The 23,774-nt window shown below is 40.8% G+C and overlaps 1 protein-coding gene across 1 annotated transcript in view; it reads left to right on the top strand.

The window, feature by feature from the left end:
* The window catches only part of LRP1B (LDL receptor related protein 1B), a 1,375,759-nt gene that overhangs the window by 654,956 nt on the left and 697,029 nt on the right, over window positions 1–23,774 (top strand). The window contains exons 12-14 of the mRNA XM_006028602.1: window positions 2,436–2,616; window positions 12,979–13,198; window positions 16,798–16,987. Of these exons, the coding sequence (XP_006028664.1) occupies window positions 2,436–2,616; window positions 12,979–13,198; window positions 16,798–16,987 (591 nt within the window). The remainder of the gene's footprint in view (window positions 1–2,435; window positions 2,617–12,978; window positions 13,199–16,797; window positions 16,988–23,774) is intronic.

The following is a 23,774-nucleotide window of genomic DNA, read 5'->3' as shown; positions in this document are numbered from 1 at the left end:
CCAAGGGAGGTGGTGCTCTCCCCTACCCTGGGAGTCTTCAAGAGGAGGTTAAATGGGCGTCTGACTGGGGTCATCTGAACCCAGCACTCTTTCCTGCCTATGCAGGGGGTCGGACTCGGTGATCTATTGAGGTCCCTTCCTACCCTAACATCTATGAATCTATGAATCTGTCTTCTGGCCTGGTGCTCGCTACCAGCCCCTGTACTAGCACCCTGGAGGAGTCTGGAGTTCCTCCAAGTGGTGGCAGGGGCCCATTGCAGGGCTGCAGAGAACTGGGATCAAATCTTCTTCCTAATCTCTGCATGTGTAGACACGTAACCAAAATCCCTTACTGTGCAGTAGTTTACTGCACAGTAAATCTAGGCTGGTATAAATGCATGTGTAGATGAGCCCACTGTGTACAACATCCATGGTTTCCAAATTATTCTCACTTACAACCTCCACATCCCTGCAAACAGTTTATAATGTATATAATCTGAAAGTATTTTGAGTGATACCTTCCTGAACGCTGACTACGTTATATGAATTCAGTAAAACTACAGAATCCTAATAACTGAAAATATCTTTGTTATTCATCAACTAGAATAAAACATTTATCAGTTTTATCCATTATCCTCCATTTTCCTTTTTTGGAAGACAGAGTGTCAGTCACCATGTCCATTTTTAAGGAAACTCCTCCCAGTTTAAAAATATTGCAATACTTTACATTTATGAAGTAGCTTTCACCCCTCAATAGGTTACACTTTATATAATGACAATATCACTGAATTTCTTCATTTGGAAACTGCAGAGGGAACGGTAATTCAAATACATGTACAGTGTTGTCAACAGGGTGGCATGGGGAATTTTATAGGCAACAAATTTTGCAAAATGTATCTCCTACTCTGTAAGATTCATAGAAAACTTCAGTTAAGACCTTGTCTGTAAAATCCTGTCTTGCAAGGAATTCAATTTATCTACCTGAAATATAAAGAGTTGAAAAAGCTTTGTCTGCCTTTGAACATTTTGTTTCAGGATGACAAAGGTAGATTCTTGAACTCATGTCAGTTGGTTTACATTATTTTACCAATGAAACTAACTTTAAATCTGGCTTAAAGCTGTCCTATTAAGCATCCTTCTGTGTAAAATTGTATTGAGCCACTATAGCTTCTCCTATTCAAACCCTTGCTAGTCCCTGCAGGAGAGGACACGGCAGGGATCAGACGGAACCAATTTAAATTGAGAGTGCTTCAATTCATATCATGAGCCACTCCCCACAGACAAATGGCCCAGGATCAGGAGAATGTAAGGATGGTTTTAAGCCATCTTTGCTACCCACTCCTTTGGTTTCATTCAAAGTATACCTATGGGCCTTAACACAGCAATTAACTTACAGATGTGAATTTCTTATATATTATGGTTACATAATTATATAACCCACATTATTCATTTTAATAGATTTGTGAGTAAATATGCACTTCTGGTAAATACATGTAATGCTTTCTTGTCTTTATTTAGGGAGTTATAATATGAACTCTTCTTACTACTTTTAGTGCAAATTTAACAAAATATTTAAATGTTTGCTTTTCTGTATAAGCATGTACAGCAAGGACCCTTATTTCCCAGCAACAACTCTTCAACTGTGGGGCCACTGTTTGGTCCCAGCCTTAGCTCCATGGTCAGGGGACCAGGCTGGGAAATAAGGGTCTCCCAGCCTGAGCCCCATGACCATGGAGCTCAGTCTGGGAGATAAGTGGGCTTGGAGCTGCTGCTGGGAGAAAAGGGGCTCCCATCCCTAGCTGCAGAGCTCATGCTGAGAGATAAGGATTTCCCAGCCCCTGCTCCCCAATCACTATCTCAGAGTGGGAGGCTTGGATCTCCCCGATGCCGGGCAAGAGAACATAGTTCCCACTCAGGCTCCTGTGCTGCCTGCTGCCAGGGCAGGCTCTGCCAGAGTTTGCTCCCGGTCAGGCATCTACAGTAGTGCTATGGCGCCATTACTAATGCCGAGTAAATATGCTGCTTGCATTTGCAGGTAGCAATTTTACTTGCTATTAGGGGGCGGGTTTAATAAGAAGTAAACGTGCACATGTAGATGCACATGCTTACTTCCGAATGAAAAGTTAAGCGTTTCGTGTAGACGCATCCAGTATATTATCAGGGATGATTATTTTCAGAAGCCATATGAGAGAGAGGTCTGCTTTTCAAGAAACATGTGAAGTTCTCATATCTTTCCTCCTGCTTGGATGATACAGCTATTCTTCACTCTTTTTATTTAGGATTTTAAACAAAAATTCAGTATAATGCTCAAGAAAAAATAGGCAAAGATTTTATTTGTACTTTTTACATGTATCCATTGTTGACTAAAAGATGTATATTCAAAAAATAGAACATGGGCTCGTCCTAGTAATGAAATCTGTTTGTTTGTTTGTTTCTGTTTTGCTTGTTTTTAACAGATCTTGATAATGTAGAAGGCATAGCAGTGGACTGGATTGGAAATAATCTATATTGGACAAATGATGGACACAGAAAAACAATCACTGTAGCCAGATTGGAGAAAGCCTCTCAAAGTCGGAAAACTTTGTTAGAGGGAGATATGTCTCATCCTAGAGGAATTGTTGTTGATCCTGTCAATGGGTATGATGTAGTATTATTTTATTATAGTTCCTCTATTTAATTTATTTCTGCTATAAATGTATTTAGGATCAAATTCTCCTCTTTGAACAGCTGATCTCATAAACTTAGGCTAAATTGTGTATGTCAGAGGAAATGGGAAGAGTAGTCTTTAGACATTTGATTCACTGGTATTATGCTATCTTCCAAATGGCATAAGAACTGTATCATTCCCTTTATCTGGCATATACAAATCTCATTGCCTTCAATGGGAAATGTGTGCGTGGATCAAGGGCACAATATAATCTTAAATATGTCAATCCATGCTCATTTCCAAATGTGAGTGTGACCTGTCAAAAACAATCTTTCTTTTTTAAAGCTGTTACATTATTCATATTCTGCTATTTAAAAAGCACAAATATAGAGCCAATTTAGTGAGCTTAACAACTAGCTTTGGAAAAAAATGACATAGAAAATATGACCTTCTTAGATATGCAACCACTATGAACTTTTCGTATTATCTAGACATTTATACATATTCTTATGAGCATTTTCTTCTGAATGAATACCACACAACGCACCCTTCTAATAAAATAACACACGCTTTAGTGCTTATACTCCATCATGAAGTATTCTCAGATACCATGTTCCTTCAATGAATAGCTATACGTGTGTGTGTGTGTAATGATTCTAATAAATATGCATTATTAATATTGGTCACAATACTTAGCCATTACAGAACAGCCTCAGTGAAGGAGTACAACAGGGAAAACTGGCATTTAATATACTGTCTCTTTTATAGGGAAGCATGTCATTTGTCATGAAAATCTGAAGCCCTTAATGTAAAATGGTCTGATATTATGTCATACATCTGGTATTGTATATGTATTGCTCTATGTGGGAACATAGGATATCAGAAATAGCATACTAGATCAGATCCATGGTCCATCTTGCCCAGCCAGCACTTCAGGATTTGTTCCAACAGACTTATGCTAGACAGATACAGTATTATAACAGAATTACGATATATATGTAATAGTTGGATATTGACTGGCAATTGCCCATTTAACACTATTTGTGTACCGTATAGCTCACTGAATATTCTTGTAATTTATATAAGTGCCTGAATCTTCGTTGAATCTTACTAATTCTTGGTTTCACCCAAACCATTTATATTACATTTGGTTGTACCAGCCACAGTTACAGTGTGTTAAAATGGATATAGATTGGAGAAGTATATCAGAATTTTGTTTCATAAATATTTCTGAACTTGATACCAGTTTCAGATCATATTAATCAAGGGCTAAATATTCTCCTCACTTTAGCTGTACACTTAAGATCATGTTAATCCTGCAGGATATGATTATACAGTGACTGGACCAACTATTATTTCTTAACACTTGATTTTATTTACATTGCCACCTTTTAAATCCATGTTTTTCCTTTAAAGAAAGCAAACTACTACGAGAATGTTATAAGTAGCTTACGGTGTATAGTGATACTATCATTTGAAACCCAATCAAAACAATACCTGCAATTTTTTTGTCAAGTTTTTCAACTCAGAGATTCCTACCAGTTAAATATCCAACACATTGTGGTATTGTATGGATACATGACCTGGGAAGGAATACCACACAACACACCCTTTTAATAAAATAACACACACTTTAGTGCTTATACTCATTCATGAAAGTTTTTTTTTTTCCCCTCGCCTGGGCCCTTCCCATCCTCCCTGAGGGAGAAAGTTTATTATGGCATTTTAATTATCTTCAGGATATTGGACTAGAGATAAGCAAAGTAAAAGCAATAACTGTATTTTGATGTGCAATTAAAACATGTTAATATAAATGTCAGTCACTTTTTGGTCATGGTTTAGCATATGACAGGAGATAACTAGAACAAGGAATGCAAAAAGTTAAAAGGTAATTGCCTTTTAACAAGTCATGCAAATGGCTGCAAACTATATTGATTTATTTTGTCTTTCAGTAGAGAAAGTAGCACATTGACCCAGTTGTTTGCTTGAATCCTAGGCAGCAGATATACACAGGTCTCGCTGATTCTATAATCAAACTTAATATGGTTCCAGTCAGATTTATAATACAGTTTATAAGCCTTGGGCATCCAAATTTAGTTTTGATCTTAACATTAAGTTATAAAACAATAAACCTCTTCCTTTTCAATTGTGAACTGGAAGAGGTAGAAAAAAGAAAAAAAAATGAATGTTTGCTACTGCCATTTTTTTAAAGTATTCCCGAGCAAATGGTGATTTTTTTTTCCATCCTTTTTCTTACTAAAACGTATAAAAATGAAAATACCAATTCACGTGACTATATAGAATAAAACTGCTGACCATAACAATGTAAGAAACAAAACATTGGGTCAGATCGCAGAGCCATGGAAATCAGTATCCTTCTTCTCTCAATGGCCGTGTGTAGATGCTAAGGACAAGGGTGTTTCAGATGGGTGTAAACAGAAAGATCCATCTCTGGCCACAGTCCCCTACAACATCTGACATTCAGATGTCTACAAGGTTATATAGGAACTCCTAAGTACCATTAGACCTAAGCAACATTTAAAGGTGTAAAGATGAATAGCGTAATTTGGTTTCATGATAAAAAGACTTTTAAAAATAAACATTTTCTAACCTTGTTGGAGATTTAGTTTTTTTACGGCGCTACCAATTATTGACTTAACTCTGCCCACAGATAGGTTGTAAGTGGATTAGTGAGCCTGCTGCCTTTTCTCTCCCTCCCTCTGCCACAAGGGAGCTCTTTTGCCAGTCCTTTAAAAAAGAAAACACAGTCCTTAATCAGAAAGCAAACACATTGGCAAACCAAAGCTTATAACCCGTCAAAAGGGCCATGAAACAGGCCTTTTTGCTTTGGCCCCTTCCTAGGTTCAAGCTTGTCTGGATTTCAGTCTGGCTCATGGTCATGGACTGTTTTTCCCCCTAACTTGAGCTCCCTGCTCTCTCTCTCTCTGGGGTTTTTAGCTGCCTTCTCCATGAGCAGCTAACTGCCTCACCTGGGCCCCTGCCGCAGGCTGCCAGCTCCCTCTGAAAGGGCCAGACTGCCCTGTTACACTGGTGAAGTTCAGTGAATCCCATGGAACATTAATGTCATAAACCAGCTTTGAAGTCAAAGGCCTCATCCAGACAAGCGCAACCGTGCAGTATGTGGTGCTGTAGACACACCTGCAGTGCCACATACCGCGCAGTCTGATGTTCTCCGTGCTGGACATGTGGGGGTCAGAAAAAAACGTGGGGAGAAAAAGCAGAGCGGTCCCTGCGATGATAGTATGCGCTGCCTGAAGTGGCCAGCTGGAACCACACTCTGCGGCCAGCTAGGTTCCACGTGGCAGGATCGCCACTGCTTCAGCCCCAGGAGGCCCCCAGATAAGGCTGCTGAGGCCATCCCAGTGCTGGCCCCAGCCTCCCCTATCTGACCAGGGGTAACTTGCCATGGGCCAGCATGCATGTGACATGGATGTTCCCCGGGAACAACTAGTGGCAGCACAAGGTGTACCACTGCTAGTTGTCCCTGGGGAACCAAATGTCCACACATGGCTGGATGCGGCCAGAGAGGCACACACAAGCCAATGTATGTATCCTTACATCATTCATATTCACAAAGTGCAGTTAGTATATTTTTTCTAATGTACTTGGAATCATATTCTTATAAACTTAAGGTCCAAATATCATGGAATAGTTCCTAGGATTCCCTGATAGATGCTTGTGATATTTCAGTCTCATTAATTCCAGGATGTGCTTTGTGGAAATCTAAAGAAGCATAAACATATGCTAATTCTCTTACATTTGTTCAAAAAGTACTACTAAATACCAGCCTTTTCTAATGGCTGCCACACAGGGGAATTGCACAGTTTTTCCCAATAACTGTATAACAAATGTGGTTATGCACATACATACACTCTCTACATTAAAAGATAATTAGCAAGGTTAGAAACTCAAGTAGTCAAAAATGCCAGACATCAGGCTGCCTTTACAATCTTAATTTGCCCCTTCTGTATTTATCTTATGTCACTATTTTTAATTATATAGCACATGGTATCTTTTCCCACAAGGTTCTTCATTCATTGCGTAGGAAGAACCCGGTGCATCTGGGTTGTATACTAAAGGAAGCTATTTGTGGGTCTCCTGCTCCATTGGTTGCAGTGGTAGGCAGGTGTGCAGTGAACAAGGTCATATAAAGCAGGAATAGAAAGGATGGAGCTCATAGATAAGTTGAAGGCTGACTTGATAAACTGGATTGTATCCCTGCCTCTGCCACAGAGGTCCTATATGAAGCTAAGCAACATGCTTACACAAAGCTTCTTGCTAATTAGATTATGTTGATTTTGGGGGCTTCATGCTAATTAGATAATGTTGATTTTGGGGAGACCCAGTAGTATTCTTTTCAAAAGTCTTGAGTCCTCTCAACTGAAATCAAAGTCCGAAGACATGAAGTGCTATATAACGCTAAGTGCTCTGAAAAATCATATTCCTGGTTTCTCATGATCAGTAAGCAATGGTTACTTTTCACCTAAACTCAGTTCCCCATCTTTACCTTTGGGATAATAATGCTACCTCATTTTACAAACTTCATGAAAATAAATTGCTTATTAATCAAACAGATGCTGTAGTGATGAGTTCCATAGACCATTCCATGAGGAGATTATTATTTCTTGTAAAATGTGAAATGAATAAAGCATGGAGTTGTGCGTTGAATAGTTAGGAGGAAGCTAATACCAATAGTGAGCATGGTCCATTCTGTGCACCAACTGAGGCAGAGGTCCCTCTTGTGGGAGAAAGATTATGTGATCATGTAATTAAGGCTGTCATTTACAAAAGGGTGGTCACTTACTGGCTACCAGTCTCTCATCCTTGTTTCTCCCCAGATTCCACTCCTGCTCCCCTTGACCAGTCACTTCCAGTCCCTCTGCAAGTTCTTTGTCCCAGTTTGCTGTCTCCTGCTTCATCACCTTGTTAGGTCTCTTTCCAGTCTCCTCTGCTTTTGGATCAGGCAACTTTCTTCTCTAAGTTTCAGGGCTGAGCAGGGGGCACTGACAGCACAAGACAGACAGGCTCCTACTCTCTCTTCTTCTGCCAAGACCCATGATTGAGTCCACCCCTCCTGGACATGCTATGTTCTGGAACAGCCTAGAGCTAGAATTTGGGGGAAAATCCTTTTTGCTTTGAGCTGGTACACATTTGGTGAAGACAGAGAGTCTTCAGGGAGTTTAGCTGCTATGCTCTAGGTAGATCATGTATGAAAACCAATGAAAGGTGTAAATCTTATTCAGATTTGGACAGCTTTTCACAAGAATGGCATACAACAAATCTCTGACAGAAACAATAATTCTGCCAAATTCCAAGTCCACACTCAAACCTGTAAGATTATTAGAGGAGATCAAAGGAAAGGTCTTCAGAATTTTTTAGAATAGACACAACACTATTTTTCCTGCTTCTCATTTTGGAAAGACCTGAAACATTATGCCTGTTTTTACCATTTATGTTCAGTCATAATTTATGTTTAGTTTGGCAACAGTCTTTGGCATAAAAAAATGTAGTCCAAATGGTTAGTTTGGCATACTTACAAGCAACTGAAATCAAGGGTGGACAATGGGAAATGCCAAGCAATGGTACTTAATGAACAATGGTAATAGTGCCAAATATAGTAGTAGAAGAGGTAGTTAGCTATCCTAGTCTGAATTCAGCCAGAAGGCAGTGTGGGTTGGCACCTCAGGGAGCTTGTACATGTGACAGGGGTTTAGAAACCTAAATTGTGTTGGCTGTGGATTTAGGACCCAGAGGCCTTGTTCCGGGGGGCGGGAGCAGGGAGGGAGGACCCACCCTCAGACTGACCATGGCCTTTCCATTCAATACTAGGCAAATTTATCGATACACAGTGATAACAGAAAAGAATTAATGCAAACAATTAAGCAGTTCCCTATATCTACCAAATCTTAGGGCTGTCATCAGAGTCAAAGTACATCAGGCCAGATTGCAGGCTTCACTCTGAAGCTGTCTTTTAGGTGTCAAATGTCCAGCAGTCTGGAGGTGGGATGCTGAGGCCAATACCCCCTCTCCAGTGGGGTGAATGAGATAGGCTGGTCACAAACCCTTTCTCCATGGCAGTCTCAGAGACCCTTCCCAGGGGATGGGGACGGGGACCCATCTCAGGGAAAAGGATAGGGAGGGACAAGATAAAGGGAGGGACCCCTTATTATTCTCAAGTCTCTGTTTTTGTATTCTTCCCTCCTAACGATTCTTTGTTCGTGGTTATCTCTGGTTTGTTGTCTCTGTGGTTGTCATAGTCCATGTAGCTTATAGCATGTACACATACTAATTTGGTCTTTCCAGGCCTTTCCCTAATTTGGACTGTTCTCCCAAAATTGAGACTCAGGGCCCACTGCTCTTCGGCCTTGCAGCTGGTGCAACTTTTATCCCATGTTACGGGAAGTATAGTATGTACTCCTTCGGTTCCCATGCTATTTTTCCAAACTATGTGTTCTTGTTGGCCTTGTTGTGTTAGACAGCCTGTCTGCCTTCAAAGCTGTGAGAAGCTCTGTGTGTGAGGCCCAAGCTCTTTAGAAATCAATTAACCCCTGCTTCCCATCTTAAACCATTCTAATATATATATCTATACCTATAAGCCAATTCCCCCAAAAGCAAACCTTTAAATACCATTTCTAAGCCAACAAATTGAATTGGTAGGTTTTTAATTGCAATGATTAAAAACCCACCATTTTAATTCAGTGGCTTCTGTCATTGTTATGGCAAGGAGCCCACCAGCAGCTTGTACAGACAGGCTGTCCCAGGAAGAAAAAAAAAAAAGGAATGAGGGGCCTGGTCCTTATTTTATTTTATTTTTTTACAAAGCATGCCCACCTCTCCCATGGTTTGGGGGGTGAGCTGCTGCCAGGTCCTTAGCTGTGGGGGGAGGGCCCGGTCCTTCCATCCATAGTGACAGAACCCCCTGGGGCCACCCAGGTAGGTGGCTAGTGGGCTGGTGCTGCCCCAGCTAGGAGGCAGCACCAAGCTGGATCCAACTGTTCCCTGAGCCTGATCTTGGGCAGCATCTGCCCTGCTAGGAGCCTGCCTGGGTGGCCCTACAGGGCACTGCCTCTCTGGAGGGAAAGACTGAACCCCCTCACAGTTCAGGGGCCACTTGGCCCACCAGCAGCTTGCCCCCTGGCCGTGGGAGACGCAGGCAGGCTCTGCAGGGAAAAAAAAAAAGGATCAGGACTCTCACTGCTTCTGCCTTCAGCTGTCAAAAGGGTGCAACATTACAAATAGTTACATTGTAAACTAAACTGTGTGTGGATGTGGTTTAGTTTGCAACGTAACAAACTCATTTACATCATTAAAAAAAACCCACGTGTACACACGTGACACAATTAAACCACAAAAATAGGCAATTTTCATCATGTGTACAAGTGTCTTTATAGACTACCTTGTTCAGAAATGCATAAGCTTTAGTAGGCAGGAATCTCCTGTATTGGACAAGGGGGTCTGTCCTGTGTCCAGTATTGTTAAATGTCTTCATTAGTGATTCAGATAATGGGATTGAGTGCATGCTTATCAAATGTGTGGATGACACCAAGTTGGACTGAGTTTCAAACACTTTTAAGGGAAGGGTTTGGATCTGAAATTACTTGGATAGACTGGAAAAATGGTCCACAATCAACCAAGTCAAATTCAACAAGGACAAGGGAAAAATCCTGCATTTGGTATAAAATAATTGTGTGTACAAGTGCAGACTGGGGACTGACTGACTAAGCTGCAGTACTGCAGAGAAGGCCCTGGGGGAAATGGTAGACCAGAAGCTGAATAGGAGTCAACAATGCTCATTTGTGGGGAAGGAGAGCCAAGAGCATCCTGGGTTATATTAACAGGAGTGTCACTTGCAAATCAAGGGAAGTGATTCTTCTGCTCTATTCAATATTGGTGCGGCCTCACCTGGAGCACTGTGTCCAGTTTTAGCCCTTACACATTGAGAACAATGAGGCCAGATTGGAAAGTCCATCAGAAAGCAGCAGAATGATAAGAGGCTTGGGATGTATGATTTATGTTAGAAGGCTGAAAGAACTAGGGTTATTAACCTGCAAAGGTAGTTTTAAGCACTCTTTAGGCAGCTTAAAGTTGTGCCACTCCAGCCTGGGTTTATCTTTCATCTGTATTACCCAGCTTGTGTTACAGTAATGCCTAGCCACTCTAGGCTACACATTAGTGTGAATATCCCACAAACTTCTCCTCCCACCCTAGCCTAGATTGGTCTCACTGTCCATCCCTCCCATGGGTGACTGGTGCCTCTTGAGTCTGGGGAGGCACCCACAGAAGCCAGCAGTGGTGGCGGCGGCAGGGATGGAGATAGGGCTGATGAGCACCCGCATAAGCTGGCGGCGGCATCAGAGGTGGGGATGGGGCTGGTGAGCACCCACAGAAGGCGCCGCCACTGGCATCAGTGGCAGGAACAGCCCTGTCAGGGCAGGCATCACAAGTAAGTGGAGGGGGAGGAGCAGGGCAGGTGGAGGACAACCCTGAGGAGTAGGGGTGAGCACTGGGGGTGGGGAGAACTGGGGGAGCCCAGGGGGCAGAAGGAAAGCCTGGAATGGGGGTGGGGGGAAGGATTCTTACCTTTAATTCTTCCAGGCCCCTGCTGGCCTGAATGTGTGACTCCTCTAAACTTGAGCTAGCACTAACACTGAGCAACATTTGAACAGCTCACAGTGTAATGTGCAGCAAGGTCCTATCTCCATTCTCTTTGTAACTGTCTGCCAGGTATTTGAAGACTGTTCTCAAAGTCCTCTCTCTATTCCAGACTAACTAATCCTAGTTCTTTCAGCCTTCCATCATAAATCATACAAATGAAACAATGAAACAAAACACCATTCCTTCCAAATGGCGAAACGGACATCAAAATGAAATGGTGCCCTAGTTAATAACTTCAGGAACCACTTAAAATTAACACTAACAAGGCCCATAGATTGTTTTCTGTGGCTGTAGGGTACAAGACTAGGAACAATGAACTGATGGTGGTCAAGCATTGAAAAAAGCTCCCCAGAAAAGTTGTGGATTCTCTATCCCTGTGAATTTTCAAGAGGAGTTTAGATAAAGACTTTAGTCAGAGATGATGCTGCCGTGAACAGAGAGCTGGACTGGGCAACCTAGTGAAGTTCCTTCCAGTCCTACTTTCCTATAATCCTATACTGTCAAGTGCCACCTTGCCCTGCCTTCTACCAAATGCATTGTACATACTCTTTCTCTTCTCATTGAAGTCAAAGCTGCTCCTATGATTACAGCTAATTATTTGACTACCACGTTTTGCTAAATTAGGACTCAACTCCTTGCCAGTGCAGACCCACAGCGCACTGTTTGATAGCTTGCAGAGTAAAGAAATTGGAAGGGCATGCTCAGTTTGTCCCATGTTCTAAAGCAAAACATATATATAAAAAAATGTTGTTTAAAAAAAAAAGGTGCTAGAAGTTGTACTGTATTAACGCATGCATTTGTGATACTACTATCAGAACAATGTATATGGAGTTAAGTCACAAAAGTTCTCGATATCATATGAAAGGAATAGAGAAAATTCAGGTGAAAAATGAAAATTAGATTTCTCAAATATTATATGTGAGGATAGGAAATATAATGAGAGACTTTTTAAACAAACCTTACTGGCAGATTTTTTTAGCATTCAAAGAATAAATGTTGGAGACTTAAAGGCTTTGAATATATCTATGCTAAAACACCTACTGTTTCTTCCTGTTTCTGAAAAAAAGTGTTTTAAGGGGAAGCAAATCATAATAGTATTTTATGTAAGTTTGAGGCTTTAAAATGGTATTGAAATGGTATTCAGAGTTTCAAGGTCACTTAACCTGCAGTTATTAAACTTGTGTGCAGTTAACTCATCCTATGTGGGTTTTTCAGTGGTATTAAGCTGCAATAAAAGAAGAGGCAGATAATTTGCATCAGGAAGACAAATTAGACTTGGCCAAACAATACCAATAGAAGTCTGCTCCTTGGAACAAAGTCAACCCAATTGCTGGTCTTAAAAAAATTCATAAGTCAGATGAGATTAAATAAAGTCTGGAACAGTACATTAATAGTACTCTGACTTCTCATGTCAGTCAACCCACTTTTTAATCACATAATTGATTAATTTTGTGTGTATTGAACAGTGCTGAAATGACACAGAACCAAAGGGACTTTTTCTCTTCCTGTAATTGCAGCTTTTCATTTAAAAGCAACACTAGAAAGAAATATTCATGCAAAAGACTCAGTCAAATGAGAATCATTATGTTCAGTTACAAACTTTTGTTGAAGGTCTTGTACAATATAAATCAGGTGATTCAAATGATATCTTAATGGTCCTATTTATGCTTTTATAGCTGGATGTATTGGACAGACTGGGAAGAAGATGAAATAGATGACAGCGTGGGAAGAATTGAGAAGGCATGGATGGATGGCTACAACCGGCAGATTTTTGTGACATCAAAGATGCTATGGCCAAATGGTTTAACTCTGGACTATCATACCAATGTGTTGTACTGGTGTGATGCCTATTATGATCACATTGAAAGAATATTTTTGAATGGAACTGACAGAAAGGTAAAAGAAAAGTGATGCTGTTTTGCCCACAGGCTTCCCCTTTCACTGAACCATATTACGTTATGTTAAAAATATTTTTCCAGCTTTTTTATTTCTTCCCTCCGTGGCTTTATAAGTATACTCTGTGGGGTGCCCAGCAGCAGCAGCCCTGAAATGTGGTTGGTACTCTCCTACAGGAGACCATGTTCTGGCCTGAAATTTTCTTCTTAGTTTCAGAAGCAGTGATACAAAGGTTTGTTTTCACAATCCTTCTTTTCCTCCCATGTGACAGTGAATTATGCTGGGATTGAGTCACCCAGCCATATCGTGCCTTCCAGTAAGGACAAATTTAACACTGTTATTTTGGCTCTGCCAGAGGAAGCCTTTCACTTGGCTCATTTGGTACATAGGCTTCCCGTGGAATATAAGGGTTCCTGTTTCAGTCTCTTTTGTAGCATGCAGCAGACACACACTTGCAACAGCTCAGTTAATAGATGAGGGATCTTGCTAATTGGGTGCGTCAGGTTCAATAGCTAGATACAAATTGAGAGATACAACAGTTGCTTTGTTATTACAGAAGCTGCCAGAAGTAGCGCAGTAGCTTAGAGTTCAAGGGCACAACACCCATGTCAAAACACTGAGTTTGGAAAATGAAATCCACCCTATAAAATTGGACCAGGTATTTCCCCTGGGGTTATTAGTACAGACTATGTGATGAAATAACAGGCACAAGCCATTTTTTCCCATTGAGCTGAATGGTAGGTGCCACGAGGTCTAAACAGTCATAGATATTATGACCTCTCTTTCATGCTGGACTGTAGCCGTCTCGCTTGCTAGCAACCAACATAAATTACAGCTGACATGAAGACTGTCCTCACCGGGCTGCTTTCCTGACATTTCTTTCCTTGCAGCCTTGTATTTCTTAATTTGCATCTTTTAGTCTGTCTTTTAAAATGTTTGTGCTAGCCTATCTGTTTCATTTCTGTCCTATTTGTGCTCTTCCAGTGGCACAAAGAGGATGGCAAATTAATTTACCAGTGCAGGTAAGGATTCCCTTTTATGATTTGCCCTCTTCCTCAGCCCCATTGCTTGTCCCAGCATTGGGAATAGATATGTGGGGGGAAGGAAGTGCCATGGCCAGAGATCCTTGAATTCTAGCAGACTTGTGAAAGGCAGAGGAGCTCTGCAGCTGGCATTCCTTGCACTAGCTTTGAGCTGCTACATATTTTACTCACGGCTGAATTGCTCCCTCCCTCAAGGTTTGATGAATGCAAAGGAATATCTCCCCATTTGAGTCTTACTTTGCAGAGTATCTTGGCTGCATTCAGAGATTTTGGTGGTATTAAAAAAAAAGATGTTTTAATAAAAGGTTTTGTGTGTAAATAGTAAACATTAACATCCTCAGTCCATCATTATAGCTGGAAGACATTTTTCTGTTGAAACTGCTCTTCGGTGAAATTTTTTGGGGGGAGTCAGGGGGAGGTTGTTGTAGTTGGTATTGAAAAGCTGACACCTGCCAAAATAGTTTGTTTTGAATCATTGCTGTGATATCTCAGAGTTGTTTGTCTCATCACACCATTTCTCTCCAGGGGGCAAACTGCTTGGGTGCATTTGATTTCCCATGATGCACCATGGGCTTCATCTCCCTTCTCTAAGAGGGGCACTCTGGGAGAAGGAAATCAGAACAGAAAGGAACTTGTAGAGGGGGACTGAGGGCTTGAGTCACTCGAATTACAATTCCCAGGAGGCACTCCGAAAACAAATTTTCCCAATGGCAATATTTTGGGTTTGAGATTTTTTTTGGTTTGTTTTTGGCATTTGAATTTTCAGCAGAAGGCAAAAATAAGTGGCAAGTTTAGGGGGGGGGTTTGTTTTTAATTTGCCAAACTTTGCTGCAGAAAAGCATCCATTGCTTATACACAAAGCTCTTGGGTGAGATGGATATTTTTTATTACACCAACTGAATAGCAACAAAAAATCCTTTCTTTGCAAGCTCAGGGCACATGCATCCTTCTTCAGGCTGAGGAGAATTCAAAGATTGTAAAAGTCCTTCTAGGGAGAAAAGAAACTCTGTTGCGCACAGGGGAGGTAAAGGGTGGAAGTTTTTCCCCTTGGGTATCTCGGAGTCTTTTTGTGAGAGTATTGCTCTATGATGTGCAAATTCATCCCTGGAGGTGTCCAATGTCCGAGGCAGACAAGGAGGTGAAAAATCCTTCTTTCTTGGTTCGCAATGAAATTTACTTTTCCAAACATCTAAAATATGATATCTTCCATGTTTCAGAGATCTAGGTTGTAGCCATGTTGGTCTGAGAAAAAGAGATACACAAAGCTCTTGGGTCAGAGGTGATACATTTAATTACACCACATGCCCTAAAGCTTGCAAAGAGCAGAATGTTTTTTGCTACTATTTAGTTGGTCTAATAAAAGATATTGCTTCTGACCCAAGAACTTTGTGTATCTCTTGTTCTCAGACTAACATGGCTACAACATAGATCCATTGCTTATAAGCACCCCTCCTTACCATACAGTTGTGGGTGTGCGAGAGGCTACAACTACCATTAAGGAATTCCTGAGACTGGCACTTGTGGAGTCATTTAATGGAGATAGGGCTTAAAGTATTGTTTTCACCCACAGCCCCAGTAACGAAACAAGTGACAAGTATGCATCTAAGAAATGAAGGAAAATCACTGGATTTTATTTGAAAGCTGTCTGTATTTCTGGACACCATTAAATAGTCTTTCTTGCTTCAGTCACTCCGTTCAGTTTAACAATACTGAGAGTAATGACTGCGGACTTAGTAGTTAGATGTTAGTAGGGGGAAAAAAATGAATGTGGGAGGATAAAAGTTGGCAAACTAAGTAACCTTGTTTTGTACTATATATATTTTGCTTCTGAAAGAAACAAGCATACCAAATTCAAACTCAGGTGTGAGAGAAACAGATCCCAGGCAACTCCTGCAATATGTGGGATTTGTGTTTACATATACTGATACTAGAAATATTCAGTAGTGTCTTATAAGCAGAAATCATTCTTGGAACATTTTTGTGGAATGCAGCCTAAAATATCCAATGAATGATACATCACTAGCATACAAGGCAACAGGAGATATATTTACAACTCATTCACAGCAGACTGCTACTAAGAAACAAGTCATACCATTTACTCCTGCTCCACATGCACCATTTATGGAAAAACATTGGTGTGAGGCATCCTTTGTCATGCTCCAAAAAGTGACCAGAAAAGATTTTTATACAATGAGTGCAAGTGGAGCTGGAGTGAGTTGGTGTGGGCTTCTTTCTTCAAGTTCAGGCTCATCTTAGAGGAATGTAGATGTAACCACAGAGGTACCTTGAGACGAGGCAGGATTGATATGTATTATCATGCCTTTTACAAAGTGTTCTTCAAATTGTGTGAAAAGAACCATTTGAGATACTAGCATGTCAAATGGTTTTTAACATCTTATTATTTAATACCTTGATTTTATTGAATTAAATCTTTATAAGTATTGACAAAGTTGTTCTTGTATGTGCCTTCTCTTTTCTCTCCATCTCTGGAATGTGAACCTCTTAAACCATTTGATAGTCATTTAGTTTCTGATCGATACTTTCTGTTAATTGCAGGTAGTTTGCAGTGGAAAGGAACTGAATCACCCTTTTGGCCTGTCACATCATGGAAATTATATTTTCTGGACAGATTATATGAATGGCTCTATTTTCCAGTTGGATCTAGAGACAAGGAATGTAACACTATTAAGAAGTGAAAGACCACCTCTTTTTGGACTTCAGATTTATGATCCCCACAAGCAGCAAGGTATTAACAATGTATAGTTTCCCTATAACATTTCCCATCAAACAAGATGACAAATAGGTATATAAAAATATATATTTTTTCATACTTCACCAGTATCTAGAGGTAACCATCTGGTTAAAAAAAAACACAATGAAAGTATGGATTATAAAGGGATATAAAGATATTTTATGGAGTTCTAATCCATTTGTTATAGGGGTTCCAATCTATTGCTCATTTTACTTCAAACTACAGCATAGAATATTATACACAATATTGCAATATTAACTGTAACTGCAGTTATAGGATGGATTTTATTTTGTGGATTTCAGTTTCCCTATGCATGTAGAACAAACTGAGGAAACCCGACATACAGTAGATAATGCATCACTTCTATTTGATTTTATAAACGTATTATTCTATCTGCTTTTTTGTGAGAGATAACAGACCTTAGAGAAAGATCACAAATACAAGTCCTAGTTGATGAGTTAATTTACAGTCATGTGTCGACGCTATCCCATTCCTTCCTACAGGAAAAGTACCAGCTTTAGTGGTGGGTTAAATAGTTTGATTACTGAAAACACAGATCTCCAAAAGATAAAAGGGGATATGTGTTACAGTATTCGTTTTAAATACAAAATTATACAATATTGGAATTTAGAAATGTATGTAGAGAACCTCAAAAGAATAGAATCAGATCTATAGGGCTATCATTCATCATTTAGTGTATGCAATAAAAATAGATTAATTCTTTCATTTTCACAGATCAGTCTCCCAGGTTTGGCTTGCTCATTCTTCTATTGTATGAAACAGCATCTCTACTTTTCATATAAAAATGTGAACTCAAAATGAAAGCTAGCATGTCTATGTGTATAGATGGATATAAATGCTGTACCTCTCATAATAATTTTCTAGCATAAGCCATGCTCAGTCACAGCGATCAACATATTACAACAGTGATTATCATGGTTCATAGAACAGATCATCCATTTGTCATTTTCTAATCTCTCTGAATGCACCCCTTTATGGGTTAGGCCACATGTTTTGACATATCTTTGAGTTAAGTTTTATTATGCTCCCACTCTTTGTCTGCAACCTGGGTATAACCATCCAAATGATTTTGGTTCGAAGTGTATTGGCAACATCTGTTACTATATTTATTATGCCAACACATTGCTGCCAACATTTACACTATCCAGGGATTTGACTGTTTCGGTCCTGTTTCTTTGCCACCAGCATCTAGAGACAACCTGGAGACCTCTAAGAGGTCAGCTTCTCTTTTAGGGGAGAAAGTCTTTTTTCCTGCTCTGCCTCAGAATCCAAATGTTGGTCACTTACCTGCTGGTCCTACAAGTGGGCTTTGCTCCCTGAGGAGCTCCTCAGCCAGTCCTCTCAAATAAAACACAATCTTTAAAAAACTAGCAAGCAAACAAAAGAAAGCCCTTCTATCTGTCCCAGACACTAAAAGAGAAACACCTTTTGGGTCTGGCCCCAGTACAGCAATTTGGCTCCTTCTTGAAGCAAGCTGTTGTGTTCACAGCTTGCTTTCTCCTCTCCTACATACTCTTCTGGGATCTTTCTAAAGATCCTAGTAGGACGCTCCCTGCCTATCCAAATGGCCTGTAATGGGGTTCTCTGAACAGGGCTGACTCTTCCCTCTTAGACGGGCAGACTACCCTATGAAATGATCTCTTTTATGATCCATGTGTTTCAGGCAGATCCTCCAGAAAGAGGGGTAATAGTACATATAGAGTCTAGGGAAGAGATTCTAGGATCTCCTGAATAGGATTCCCATCCTTGGTGGCTGACATTTTACTTCTACAAACTATGTTCATGGCCTTCATCAGCAGAGTAGTGGACATCCTGTTACAAAGAGGTGGCTATATCAGGAACCACTTTTTCTGCTGTATCAGAAACTAAATTGCATTCGTGCAGGAGTCATCAGTAGTACTCAAAATTAGTAACTGGTATTTCACCACCTCTGGCTGTTGAGGAGATACCCAGCATGAACCTGGTGAGGTCATTGATATCTACATTTCATCATCATCATCATCATCATTACCATCACCACCTTGAAAAAGTTGTGTACCGTTGCTTATACACACAACAACATTTCCTCTCAGAACCTGCTTTGCAGAATGGCAGACATTTGCTGTTCCATATCCAGATTGTTCAAAAAGAAAGGATATAACTTGCTTGAGGTTTTTTTTTTTTACACGTGTCTTCCTGACAGATTTATAGTATGCCAAAAAGAGAGTATAACTTGCTTAGCTTCTATGGCAGCTTCCAACTTCTGTATCTTGAACTAAAAAAAAAAGTTTCATTTATTGGATTTAAGCAGTAGCGCTCAACCTTTCTGCCCCATGAGCCAGATGAATGTCACAGGGCCAGTCCATAGGCCAGTTCTCTTGTGGGGTCAGCATGCACGGTTGGGTCCCATGTGCCTGGATCAGGCCCTATGTCACCCCTGGCCCACCATGTCTAAATTGGGCATGACTGTACCCAGATTGTGCTATGAACTACCCCAGCCCTGCATGTCCAATCTAACATGCAGGATATGGCTCTTTGGCTTTCAGAGCTCTTCCCAGGTCTGGAAATTTGGCAGCAGAGGTGCAGTAATTAATATTGCCACCACTGCCCCATTGCCAAATTTTCAGACCCATTGGGAGCCCAGTAGGCCAGATGACACAAGCCCATTGGCTGATTCTGGCCCGCAGGCCAAGGGTTGAGCATCCCTCTATTTGAGTGTCAGTTTTCAGATCCATTATCTGTTTCTTTAACTGTTACTGCAGCTAAAGAAAGGGCAAGGCTCCAGCTATTAAAATCAACCTCAAAAGGCAAGAAGCTGGACAACATGACAGGAAAAGCTGCTCTTCTGCCACCTTACAATTTCAGATATCTACTATCAGGCTCTCTCATCGCCTTATTTCAGTTAGTGCAGAGCATCAGATTTTTTTTCGATAAGATCTCAGTGGGGTCTAGGCAGGTCTTCAAACAATCAGTTGTGAAGGAACAGCTAGATCTTCACTGAAGGTAGCTAGAAATACTACTGATACCACATCTACACTGTCATCAATCAGAATGCCGCAGCATGATGCCAATCCTCTTAAATAGCCACAGCAGTCCAGAACTGTCTTGAAAATCTTCATTGTGACAAAAGCAATGTTTTTATCTCAAAAAATGATGGGGCATTTCATATACTTACGGAGGTTTTGGTGTCCTGATGATTGAATTTGTGTTTTGGGGGACTCAGGAGTTGGATGTATATGCTCATCAATTCAAGAGGAGCTTATGTCATCATTAATAACTTTTACTTCATTTTGCCAGTCATATTGAAGTGCATCTAAATTCTCTTAAGGAAAAAAGCATTCACAGGAGACTTACAGCAATGATCACTATTAATAGACAGTTACCTCTTTAAAGCAGTCTGTTTTATGGGCATTATATTAGCACTCAATCTAAGATTCCCTGTTGGGGAACATTTGCATTATTTCAGGAAGCAGTATATCAAAACAGTACTTTTACCAACTAACAGTTGATAGAAATAATACAGGGAAAATACTCTGTACAGTTTTAGGGACCTTTTACTCTTTATCTTCATACTTACCTCTTCTTTATTCAATGACCTTTCTCTTAGGATTTTATTACACCAATAAGTACCGTCCTTTCCTAAACTTTGATTAAGAGAAATGGTTTCTTCTCAGTTTGGGGAGTTTGCTCATCTCCAGAAGGAAGCTTGCACCCCTTTCCATGTATAAATAAACTAAACATCTTCATATGTCAGTTAAAATAAAAAATGTTGACCCTAACTTTCATAATTCTAACTTTTGATAACCTAGGTAGTTTTACAGCATCCAGATATCATCAGGTGCTTCCACCAGGCCTCTTTCTTGATTGAATCAAAAGCCATAGTCAGGTCAATGAAGGCCATGTAAAGAGCTCAGTTTTGCTCATGGCACTTCTCCTGCAACTGTCTAGTAATAAAGATACCCTGACTCACTGCTGCAGTCTTGGGCACAGCATCTGCACACGTGCCATCAACTGTAGCAATTTGAGCATCTACACATGCCATCGAGGTGCTGTGATAAATTCCAGGGCAAACCGTGCCAGAGTTTATCACATTGCCTTAATGCAAGTTTGGGCAAAATGCAGTCCATGGTCCACTTGCAGCCCACCAGGCAATTCGTCTGGTCCATGGGTGGGCGCCCACCAATTAACTGTATCTTACCTGGCCCCAAGCTCTCACTGCTGCACTCCCAACCTCATCCATGGGAGGGCTCCGGCTCTAGCCAGCGCGCACAGCTTCTGGGCTGAGAGTCAAAGGAAAATAGCGGTGACCTGATATCACTAGGATTTCCTCTTTCCCCTGGAACCATTTGCCACATCTCCAGTAAACACAAAGATCTTGGATTGGCTTCCTCAATCATCTGTGGGCCTAACAATGACTTTCCTATTTACCAGAAGACAGTTATCCTTGTATTGAGGGGCTGTTGATGACAATGAGTTTTGCAGCTCTTGAGCTTCATGTCTATCGTTCCAGCATGTGGATGCGGTTTAGATTCCATAGACTTGGTTTCTTGTATATGTTTCCTGAGACAGTTAATCCTGTCAGTCTCAAGAAAGATCAAATGGGACTCTGCATTGGTTGTTGGTTTAGTTCAAGCTTAAGAACTAGAGATCAAGTGAACATCCAGATACCTCTTGTCTCGCCTTCTAAACATTACTAGTAGTATGATATGAACATACCTCTCTGGACCTAGCTTAATTGCATCCTGCAGCAGGCAAATTGTCTGGGTTATGGGGAAAAAAAAACTGCTACAAAGATGTGGAGACTATTCTGACTCAAAATAGAAAAGATTCTACTAGTTCTGTATGTGCAGGCCAATGAATTATTTTTATGTGATGTCATTTTATTACAGCCTATCCCTAGTAAATTCTGGCTCCCTTGCCCTTGTATATTTATTCTCTCTGAAGGTTTGTGGACTGCCTCATGTTTCCTGCATATTTAGTACCTACTTCTACTTATCATCTGTGATTCAAGACCCTACAATTTTCTTTCCTCCTTCAATGGTCAAGTTTCTCAAGAGACTTCCATAGGAATTTCCTCCAGTCTAAGAATTACCCCCATCCTTGACACACTAATTCTGTCTTCAAAGGCTCTTTGATTCAGACAAATGACTGTGTTCTTTAGCTCATCCTTTGTGGCAGCTATACAGACTTGTATGAACTGCAAATTATTATCATTAGTTTACAACATAACATTTTCATAGAAGCAAGGTTATACTTAGACTGTACTCTAACTTCCTCTCCAAAGTTTTTTTTCAGGAGAAAGCAGGAGGTCATTCTGTACAATTTAGATATCACCTAAAAATCATGTAGAACAGTCCCTAGATTATTTGTTAGCTAATCTGAAAATTAGGCTGTCAACCCAACAATTACCTAAGTACATAGTAGAGGGTATTGAGCTGCACTGTAAGCTGGGTAATTTCAGTTCAGGATAAAGTTCACTCCTCCAAAAAAAGACCCCAAAACCTGGTGGCTTCTTCAGCTTTTTCAGATTGGAATTTATATGTATGTAGGTCCATCTACTTTTGCTAAATATTTCTGTAGTATGAACATCTTGATCTACGCTCATTTTGGTAGAGTATGCTTTTACCGTCCTCTACAACTATCAAGTGCTTTTGAGTCATCAGAAGTAAAAACAAAAGCATACAACTGAACATTCAAAGAAGAAAAATAAGTTAATTTTCTGCACGGTGCCTGGATTTCTTGAGATATGTGATTCATGGCCAGCTCTCCTTTCCATATTACTGAAGAGTATAAAACAGAGGTGAGCAAACATTTGGGTTGGAGAGCTACTTAATGTGTTTTGGTGAGCTGTTGAAGGTGGCACACACACACACACACACACACACACGTGCGCACGCTCCCTGTGTGGGCACTGGATTCATGACCCAGATACTAGGGGTGTGTGAAGCGAGCAGTATTCGATTCAGATTTAGATTTGGCCTGATTTGGGGGCAGTGATTCGATTTGCTGGTTTGGATCACTGTCCCAATTTGATTCAGCCAAATCTGAATCTGAAGATTTGATTCTGATTCAGAGAATCAGCAATTCAGCCATAGACACAGCTTTGCATGTTTTTTCTACATACTTCGAGGTACAAGGCGTGGCTCGTGAACACTGAGATGGTGGGGCAGATGGAGCATCCCATGGAAGCATGTGGCGGGGGCCCATGCAGTTGGTGGTAGACCTGGAAGTGGACCAGAAATACTTCTGGTCCACTTCTGAGCCCGCTGCTGAGTGCACCTGGGACCTCCTGTACCTGTGAGGCTCAATGATGAGCTACAAGGGGACCCCGGGGACCCCCACAATCCCAGGAGGCACCAGTTGCCAAGTTGGGGGGCAAAGGGGGTGGATCAGAAGTACTTCTGATCCACTTCCAGGTCCACCACCGAGCATGAGGGGGACTCCCCCGTGCTCCCATGGGATGCTCCATCTGCACCACATTCCCAGCCTTCACAAGCTGTGCCTGGTACCTCGTGGTACATAAAAAAAAAATATAAAGCTGTGTCTGTGGCCGAATTATTTTATCTCTCTGAAAAGAATTCAGAGAGATTAATGGGTCTCCTGATTTGATTGGATTCAGAGATTCAGCCACCAAATTGGACTGAATCTCCTCTGAATCGAATCAGCAACTGAAGCTTCATACAGCCCTATGAGATTCCTTGTTCTGGGAAGACCCAAATGCCCCCAACCACAACTTCTTCCATTCAATAATAGGCAAATTGTATTTATATACAGTGATAGC

The sequence above is a fragment of the Alligator sinensis genome, unplaced genomic scaffold, assembly GCF_000455745.1.
Source record: "Alligator sinensis unplaced genomic scaffold, ASM45574v1 scaffold533_1, whole genome shotgun sequence".
Taxonomy (NCBI): Eukaryota; Metazoa; Chordata; order Crocodylia; family Alligatoridae; genus Alligator; species Alligator sinensis.
Note: the sequence above shows the minus strand (reverse complement) of the source record. Positions and strands in the feature narration are given on the sequence as shown.